Source organism: Myotis brandtii, unplaced genomic scaffold (assembly GCF_000412655.1).
Source record: "Myotis brandtii unplaced genomic scaffold, ASM41265v1 scaffold469, whole genome shotgun sequence".
Lineage (NCBI taxonomy): Eukaryota > Metazoa > Chordata > Mammalia > Chiroptera > Vespertilionidae > Myotis > Myotis brandtii.
The window spans coordinates 259,977-269,188 of NW_005367911.1; the positions used below are offsets into that span (position 1 = coordinate 259,977).

General features: G+C 54.7%; 1 protein-coding gene and 1 long non-coding RNA gene across 12 annotated transcripts in view; one reads left to right on the forward strand and one right to left on the reverse strand.

Annotated features, from left to right (window-relative positions):
* Positions 1-6: 6 nt before the first annotated feature.
* The window catches only part of ETV4 (ets variant 4), a 14,664-nt gene continuing 5,458 nt past the window's right edge, over positions 7-9,212 (forward strand). For 5 of the 11 annotated variants that reach the window (XM_014547197.1, XM_014547198.1, XM_014547192.1 and 2 more), the window contains exons 1-4: positions 7-58; positions 779-889; positions 1,384-1,431; positions 8,217-8,270. In XM_014547197.1, coding sequence (XP_014402683.1) covers positions 13-58; positions 779-889; positions 1,384-1,431; positions 8,217-8,270 — 259 coding nt within the window. In that variant the 5' untranslated portion in view covers positions 7-12. Of the gene's footprint in view, positions 59-235; positions 259-564; positions 651-778; positions 890-1,069; positions 1,164-1,383; positions 1,432-3,315; positions 3,392-8,216; positions 8,271-9,212 lie in introns of those variants that run through there. The other 6 variants (XM_005875658.2, XM_014547196.1, XM_005875659.2 and 3 more) reach the window with 5 other exon arrangements.
* On the reverse strand, positions 1,442-8,207 carry LOC106727705. Its single transcript, XR_001363934.1, has 3 exons — positions 5,439-8,207; positions 4,406-4,627; positions 1,442-2,956 (listed from the first exon to the last, which is right to left on the reverse strand). It is a non-coding gene; the product is annotated as an uncharacterized LOC106727705 (long non-coding RNA).

Below are 9,212 nucleotides of genomic sequence, written 5' to 3' on the forward strand. Positions count from 1 at the left end.
TCGCTGCCGCGCATGCTCAGGACCCCCTGCGTCTCCAGCACAGAAGCCCCGGCCTCAGGTGAGGCTGTGGGAGGAAGAGGGAGGGAGAGTGCCCGTGATTCCCCGCCTCGCCTTCAACACACCCCACACTCTCACCGCCACCTCCGCAGATTCCAGGGCGGGGGTGGGAGGCGCTGAAATTCAGGGTTGGAGGGGGCGCGGGAGTTGTGGGCGTGCGAATGGTGTGCGCCGTCTCCAGCACAGAAGCCCCGGCCTCAGGTGAGGCTGTGGGAGGAAGAGGGAGGGAGAGTGCCCGTGATTCCCCGCCTCGCCTTCAACACACCCCACACTCTCACCGCCACCTCCGCAGATTCCAGGGCGGGGGTGGGAGGCGCTGAAATTCAGGGTTGGAGGGGGCGCGGGAGTTGTGGGCGTGCGAATGGTGTGCGCCTTGCCCGCTCCTCCGCGCGCGAGCGCACACACACACACACGCACACACACACACACACGCTACACACACGTCTTATGTAACCGAGCCTGGGTAGAGCAGGGCTGCAGAAAGCAGCCGACACGGCGAGCCCGGCTCCCGGGAGCAGGTGGGACCTCGGTTGGCGGGAGGGGAGTGGTGACGGCGCTCAGAGCTCAGCAAACGAAACCCCACCATCGCCTGAGTGAGTCGGAGAAGTTTTGCCGTCGGACCCAGAGCCGACGGGGGGGGACGGTCCCCTCCCCGTCGCCCTGACCCACCCCACCCCGCTGCTTTCCCTGGACGGTGTGCGAACGCAGCCCCCCCTCCCAGGTCTCTGCCCCCGCGCGGGGCCCGGGCCTCGCGGCCGGAGGGAGCGGCCGGATGGAGCGGAGGATGAAAGGCGGATACTTGGACCAGCAAGTGCCCTACACCTTCTGCAGCGTGAGCGCCGCGCCTGCCTCCACGCCCGCCCCCGCCTTGCACCTCGCCCCACAGCCCCTTCCCCCAGGCCCCAGGGGGTCCAGGGTTGCCCGGCCCCTGATTCACCCCGAGAACCCCGTCCCACCCCCTAGACCAGCCGGGCTCAGGGTGATTAAGGGGCATTCTTCTCCTTCCCGGTAGAAATCTCCCGGAAATGGGAGCTCGCGCGAAGCGCTGATGGTCCCGCAGGGGAAACTCATGGACCCCGGCTCCCTGCCGCCCCCCGACTCGGAAGGTAAAGAGCCGGAGAGAGAAACGCTACCCTCCCCACCACACACCCCCAAAGGACCGATCCTGGAGCCCCCACCCTTTTGCCAAAAAGGCTCGCCCTCCAAGGGACGCTGATCATTCTTGGCCCCTGCCACCCCTAGGGGGGTCGCCGGGCTCGCTGGGGCTCCCTCTCCCTCACCATCACCTCCACCTCACCTTCTCCAATTCCATTATTCACCCCTCAGATCTCTTCCAGGATCTAAGTCACTTCCAGGAGACGTGGCTCGCTGAAGGTGAGTAGTTTATGACCTTTTCCATTACTGGGGTGGGGGGTGCTCTCAACCCCGCTATTCCAACCCAGCCCACTTCCTCTCTCCCCGGCCGCAGAAGCTCTGCAAGCCCCCTCCCCAAGGCCCCGGCCTTCCTGCGGTCCCCAGTGCCCAGCATGGACACTTATATTGATATTTATTTTCTCTACCCCGAGCCGGGCTTGTGTAACTAGGCCTGGGGATGAATCAGACCATTGTGTGGGCTATTTGCTTATTTGAATGGAACTTGGCCCCAGGCCCGTTTTCCTGGTTGAAATTTTCATTTGCAAAGTTTGTTTGGCAGCAACCACCAGGCTGAGGTGTGTGTTGGGGTGTTGGGGGGAGGGGTGCAAGGAACAGGAAGATGAGGAGAAAGAGCAATTAATTTGTGACGTATCTTCAGGAGTTGCCAAAACATTGGTTTTTACCTAAACTCTTGGTTTCTCTGCTTCCCAACTCCCAGTGCCAAACAATTTTCTGTCTGAGCCAAAAGAACAACAAACATTTAAATAATTCTTTTTTGCAGCACTTTGTCAAAGAGGGCTTTGAGCTCCCCCCTTCCCCTAATAGCCTTAATTGTCATTCTGATGGCAACTGAGCCTCCTCCTTTCCTCCTGAATTCCTCTACCCCAGGCAAATGCCCCCACTTGTGTACCAGTGGGTTAGCTGTAGCTGCACGCTGGCTGAGGTGGGGTCAGGAGCTGGGCCTTGGTTCAGTGGGGAAGTGTTCCGGGGGGGTCTCCTGGTTGGAGTCATTGGTGTGTTTTGGTGGGGCCTGAGGGTGTCGCTGGTGGGGCTGCAGGTAGGAGGCGAATGGTGTTTGGTCTCAGAAGGAAGGGTTAACACCCCCATCTTAGGGTCCCTTTATTTTAACTCTCTGAAAACCAAGAAACCTTTTCGAAGGCTTTTCTCTTCTTTAGACTCTCCCCAGCCCTCCACCTGGGTATTCTTGGTGATTTTTTTTTTTTTAAAGCTCAAACCCTGCTCCTCTGGAACCCTCTATAAAAGCTTGGTGTAGGAAGGAAAGATTCCTGATTAGATCCTTGGAGTGAGACTGGATCTGTCCTGACCACTGTGGTATCCCCCAAAATTATATATGTTACAGGATGAGTATTTAGCATAGAGCAAGTGCTCGAAACATTTTGTGGAATTCGTGGCTCACTGGCGACTCGAGTGCTGGAGGGGCCTGGGGGTTCTGGGGCACTGTGCACATCTCCCAGACTCGGCAAGCCCTGGGTGCCCCGCTGCGAGCTGCAGGCAGAGCTATGCCCGGGCTGCCCATCCTCCTCCCGAGGTTCCGGAGCTGGGCTGGAGCTGAAGAACGCGGAGGTGTCAGTTTCCACGTCTCTCAAAGACTTCCTTTCCCAGCGCCTGATTTCTGTCTGGCTCACCAGGCTCCTTGTCTGTCAGTTGAGGGTCCCAGCGCTCCCCACAGTGGGCAGCTCCCAGGGCTGTGATCGGGGAGTGGGCTCAGAGGTTGGCATTTTGGCAGCAGCTGGTCCATTTGTGCCTGGGTTGGAATGGGAAGGAGAGGAAAATGTTCTCATCTTCTCTCAACCTTGGAAGCCCCACCCCTTGGCGGTGGGGGTCCAGGGACTGTACGTGTGTCTATCTGCGTGTGTCAGTGTGACAGTCAGTGTGTGCTTCATGCTGCTGTCTTGCAAGTCTCTGTACATTTAAAGCCAGTGGGTGGGGAGGTGGGGGTGGGGATCATAATAAGACGGAGGGGGGGGGGCGCTGGGATCTCCTTGGTTCCCTCTTCTTCCTTCTGAGGGAGCAGCTCAGGTTCCCAGCTGGCGATGGATGGCCAGGCCTGAGGGGGGGGATGCTGAGGCCGCTTGCTCCTTCTCATTCTCTCTGTGGAGACAGATGCAGCTGCCGGGGCCCTGTCCCCCTGCACCACCCCAGCACCACCCCAGCCTCCTCTCCTGCCTCTTCCCACCAGGTCAGTGGCCCCTGCAGCCCAGGGGGAGCTTTGGGGTGGCAGGGAGGGGCTAGCCCCTTTGGAAACTTGCCAGAAATGGGGCGCATCCTTAGGAATGGGGGCCGGAGTCCAACCGCCGTCCCTCAGCCTGAATTTTTCCTACAAACCCAATTTGGAAAGAAGCAGCAGGCCTTGTAATGTGTATGTGTGGAGGGGGGGAGATTGTGAAACATTCAATGGATGCCCAGGTTGGATCCAGGCCGATGTAGATTGTGGGTTCAGAGTCTGTCCGGGCATCATTGGGGTGAATGTGAGTGGGGCTCTGTGGGGGCAGGCAGTTCAGATACCTTTGGGGTTGGGGTTTTTCTAGGCAGAGCGAAGGGGGATAAAGTGAGTCTAAGAGGGCATGTCTGGTTTCGGGGTGCCTGCGATCTGTCGAGTTGCCGGAGAAAGGATCGGGCTGAGCCCACGCTGCGCTGGTTATGGCAAAAGGTGTGTTGCTTTTGGTCCAGAGCTGCTTTCCTGGCTTGTGGGGAACGCTCGGGGACAAGGACTTCGGTCTCTGTAAGGAACACTGACTGGGCCATCTATGGCCTTTGTGTGAGGCTGGGGTCTGGGGCGTCCCAGAAGCTCTGCAGATGAATTGCAGGGGTCCTTGAGCTCTCTGACAGTGTAAAATGTTGGGGTGTGCCAGACACAAAGGATTGTGGATTTTCTAGAAAGAGAATGATCCTCACCTTTTATGAGATTCTCAGAGATGGGTCTCTGCTCCCCTTTTCGTAAGAATCACTGCTCTCAATCCCCCTCCGAGGTGTCCAGTCCCCTGGCCCTTTGGTTTCCCCCATTGTCTTTGTAAATCCAAAGGAGACCCTTTGTGTGAAGGGTGCGCCTGGGGGATGTGTTTTACTCGTGTGCTGCTGTAAAGTAAAAGGACGGAGGGTGTGTGTGGATCCCTGTGTGTGCCCGCCAGTGCCTTAGCATGTCTGTGGGGAGAGATGAGGTTAATCCCATCCCCCAGTCTTTTAGCTACAATACCTCCTTCTACGTATTTCCGTCGCCATCTCTTCTAGAAGGTTCTTGGGGACAGATGTCTGCTCCATAGGTACAGAACTGGTTCCTTCCAGTGCAGAGGGTGGGGGCAGGGTAAGGGTGAGAGCTGAGGCCAGCATTGACACAGAGGAGCAGAAGCTTTGGGGGATGGCTCCCCACCTCTCCACTGGGATCCCTTAAGAGGCCCCTTCATCCTGCGATCGGGCCCTAGGAAGGGGAGATGGTGATGGGCTTACATGGTGTTGGTGAGTGGCTGATCTGAGGTAGAATTAGCTGCTTGGCTGGCTTAACCTTCCAATTCTGGCGCCCTGCTTGGGAAGTGCCTAAGCCCCTCCTCTTCTACTACCCACCCCATCCCACCCCTCTCCCCCTGCCCAGCCTCTTTGTTAGAAGGATGTTCCCTAAATTTCTCTCTTTGGGCATTTTGCTGGCTTGGCACTTTTCCCATCCTTCATCACCTGCCATGTCCTCGGGCAGATCATCTCAACCTTAGTGCCAGGGTGGAGTTGGGGGAAGACTAGCACACTGGCTTGGCAGCCAAAACTCAGCCAAGTTAACAAATAAATAAAGAGTGGCATACACTCAAGACCAAACATGGTCATTAGAAATCTCCTGCTCTCCAGGAACATGAGGTGCAATGTTAAATGTTCCTGTTCCTATTTCTTTTTGTTGTTGTTGTTAATCCTCACCCCAGGATATTTTCCCATTGATTTTTAGAGAGAGTGGAAGGGGGGCGGGGGGAGACAGAGAGAGAAACATCCATGTATCGATTGGTTGCCTCCCCGGGTCGAGCCTGCAACTGAGGTACATGCCCTTGACTGGAATCAAACCCAGGACCCTTCAGTCCACAGGCCGATGCTCTATCCACTGAGCCAAACCGGGTAGGGCTTACTGTTCCTATTTCTATCTTTGTTAACAGTTTCTGGCAACTGAGGCCCTGTCCCGCTCCTTTGGGAGAAGCCAGTGTTCTAGGGAAGGGCCAATCAGGGACTGGGTTCATGCCACAGCCCATTTTTACCTCCACTGATTTCTCCTGGCCCTGGGAAGAGGGTGGCACTGCCTCTTCTGGAGTGTGGTCTGTGTGCTGGGCGTGGCACACAGCCTCTGGGTCTGCTGTGGAGAGGAGGTCCTGGCCAAATCTTCAGGCCTGGGGTAGAAGGCAAGGCAAGATGAACCCTAGGGTTGTCATGTGAACTGGCATGTGACGTCAGTAGGAGATGCCCCCAGCCATTACCTCAGTAGAAAGCAGCAGTTAATGAAGCCCCAGAGGGGATTCTAGTGCGTCAGCCTCCCCATGGTCTGCACCCCCACCTCCCGTCCTCAGGTCCCGCCTTGCCGAGTAGCAGGGAGGGACATGTTGCTCATCCTGCTCCCATTACCCCCATCCAGCCACCTGTGGTTGGGCCAGAGGACACAGCGTGGATGAACGTAGGCTTGCACCAATCTTGCCCATTCTTACAGGCACTTGTTAAAAATAAAGACACCTGGACCCCACCCAGGGCCTATGGAATGAGACTTGGGGGGTGGCTTGGAATCCACGTTTTAACAATGTCCCCAGATTCGTGATCCAGGCCAGTTAGGGGATGGTTGCCTTTGTGCCCGAGTGGCGCTTCTGAAAAGATGTGTGCTCCCTGTGTGTTTGTGTTTTTGCCAAGGGGTTTCGTGTCCTACTGACTTACTTAGTCACTTTAGAATTGTTTTACGTTGATGTTTCATCAATTCTTTAGCTGTTGGTGGCTCCTGGTTCTTAAACCGCCTCTGCCCAATCCCTCTGTCAAGAAGTCAACTGCCTATAAACATCTATTTTAATAAAACACTTGAGTTTTAAAGAGTGGCGTACACTCAAGACCAAACATGATATTTAAAGCAAGTTGGTGAAGAATTTTCCTGCCACGGCCTCAAGTGTCCCACGTGAGAAGGGTTTTCCCCAGAGGACCTGCCTCTAATGGTACCTGGTGGTGGAGAGGGGGTGCCCTCAGGGTGAAGGAAGGGCTGGTTGGTCAGGATCTCTTCAGTTCTTGCTCCCAGGCCTGCCACCCTGGCTCCCACCAGCCTGAGGACAGAGGTCATTCTATCTTTATTCACAAAGTTGACAAATGATGCATTGAGTGCCTATTCTGAGCCAGACCCCTTCCTGGGGTACTGGGGAATCAGATGAAAAGACAGATAAGTCCCATGCCCTCAGCAAGCTTAACTTCTTGGTTGAAGAGATGGACAAGAAACATGTGAACACAATAAATTCAGGGACCCATACCGTGCTGGGGAAGAAATAAAATGGATGCAAGAAAGGACTGGGAGGGGGACCACTTTGGTCTGGGTGGTCAAAGAAGACCTCTGAGGAGGTGACAAAGTGAACTAAAACTTCAATGGCCAGAAAAAGCAGGCAGGCAAAGATCTGGGGAAGAGGGATCAAGCTGATGAGCTTTGAAAGGAGGCCAGAGCTCTAGAAAGTAAAGGGCCAGCAGAGGCAGGCCAAAGAGGTACGCAGCCTCAGACCACGCGGGGCCTTGGCGGCCGAGGGGAAGAGTTTGGGGTTCACACTTTAAGCAGGAGAGCGAAGTGATTTGACTTCCGTTGCCCTGACAGCTCTGTGGAGAACAACCGACAATCGGAGGTGAGCGTGGACGTAGGGAGTTTTGATCAGAGGCTGTGGCTGAAATCACCAAGGAAGCAACTATGGAGCCTTTGCCCAGGAGCAAAGCAGTAGAGTTTGGGGTGTCTATCTGTACAGGCTAGGATGAGGGAGGGTGTTCTCCAGCCGTCCCCTTGGACCCTCACCCTTACCAGCCATTCCTGATTCTGGTCATCTTCTCCATCAGCTTCTCCACTTTCTAATCTGAGGGAAGTCTCCTTGGGTTTTATCACCTCACCTTTGAGCCCCTCTCTTCCTGGACTATCAGGAAGTTCTTCTTGGTGTCTTCCCTTTCCCTTCCTGCTATAATCTATTCTTGAGAGAGGGACAAACCTGGGCAAAGGCTCTGGAGTCAGGGGAGGTAGTCAGCTGTAGACCCACCTGAAGGAGTTGGTGAGACCAGGATAAGAACTGGAAATCAACCCAGATGTCCAGGTTGGAGGCCATGGATGAGCTACTGTTCTATTTTAGTTTTGCTGCCTAATTCCCAAACCCAGCTCCACCCCCGCTGCACCCTGGGGATGCTCCTCGAGAACTTCCAAGCTTGGGAGCCCTTCTCTCTTCTAGCTGCACATCAAAGGGATGAGGCCCCTGACCTCCCGGTGTCCTCAGCCTCTTCCTCTCCTTTGTCAGCCCTTATTTATTTATTTTTTTTTTACCTGCCTCGAACCACCCTCTTTTCTCCATTCCATCTCTTTTCCTGGGATCTAGATTTCACCTTGGAGGTTGTATGAAATGCAGATTCCAGCCCAGATTCAGAATCTCCCCTGTGATTCAAAGTCCACGGGATCTCACTCCTTGTCATGCCTGCCCATCCCAGATGTGACTGCTGTTGCTTTGAGAGAGCTTTGTAAACTCTGAGGGGCAGGGCTGTCTTCACTTCAGAAAAATGGAGGGAATAAAGACAAAGCATCTAGGAAAAGAATGGAATCTGCTCAGACAGGTTCTGAGCATCTGCAGCCTCTCCCCTCCAGGGTCTTAATGGAGCCAGCGATGGAGGGCACTAGGACCTGGTGTGAAGTTGTCTTTATTCCTAGGAAGGCTGTTTTATTTTGGGGGTGGGTGCTAAGCTGCTGGGCTGCTTTAATGGTATCTCCCAGGGGCTGCCATCCAGGGCCCCACCCTCCCTCCCACTCTAGACTCACCTTTGACCTCTCTTCGCAGCTCAGGTACCAGATAGTGATGAACAGTTTGTTCCTGATTTCCATTCAGAAAACTGTGAGTAGAGGGCCCTGGGTAGAGGGAATGGGGAGTGGGGAAGGGCAGGAAATGAGTCACAGGGACAGAGAATCACAAAAGATCAACTTGTTCTCTCCTAAAGAAAGGGGTGAAGGGCAGGGCTCCCCATTCTTGGGTTTGGACTCAAAGACCAAGGCAGTAACTGGGACATGAAGACCTGGGGGGCTTCTCCATCCTAGCTGGGTGACCTTGGAGCAGACACTTCATCTCTCTGACCCTCCATTTCCTTATTGCTGAAATGGGCAGGCTTGGACCAGGTCAGCAGGGTCCAGTTCTAAGTTATTTCCATGCAACTTGGGAGCTATTTTGTGCCCCTCCAACCCATTCGCAATGTCTGTAGACATTTTTGGTTGCCACAACTGGAGCTAGATGCTCCCGGCCCCTCGTGGGGAGTGTCGTGGGATGCTACTAAATACCCTACAATGCTCAGGATAGCCCCCCAACAAAACATTCTCTGGCCCAAATGTCAATGGTGCCGCTGTTGAGAAACCCTGTTTTAATTTAATGCCAGGAACTTTGCTCTCCACTGTCTTTCCCAATGAAATGAAACAGGGCACACATAATCGGAAACAGCAGATAACAGATGGGTTGATGGTAGGCATTTGACCCGGCTGCAGTAAGACAGAACCGCACACTCTGCCAGCTCGGACCCAGCTCTGTGCTTCTCTGCCTGGTGGCTGCAGTTTGTGGACGCAGCAGGGGCTACAGGGAAGGCCAATGTTCTCCACAGATAATGAGGAGCGTGTGTATCATGTTCGTCAGCTGACATGCGAGTGGCTAATATCCAACCTCCACCAGAAAAGAAAGATTCTTTACAGCCCCAAATAAGAAAACATCTCTCTCCCTTGGAATTTTCCAGGGCGCTTGGGAAAACCACAGGCCCTCGGTTGAAAGTGCTTGCCCCTACAAAGGTGTTTTGCC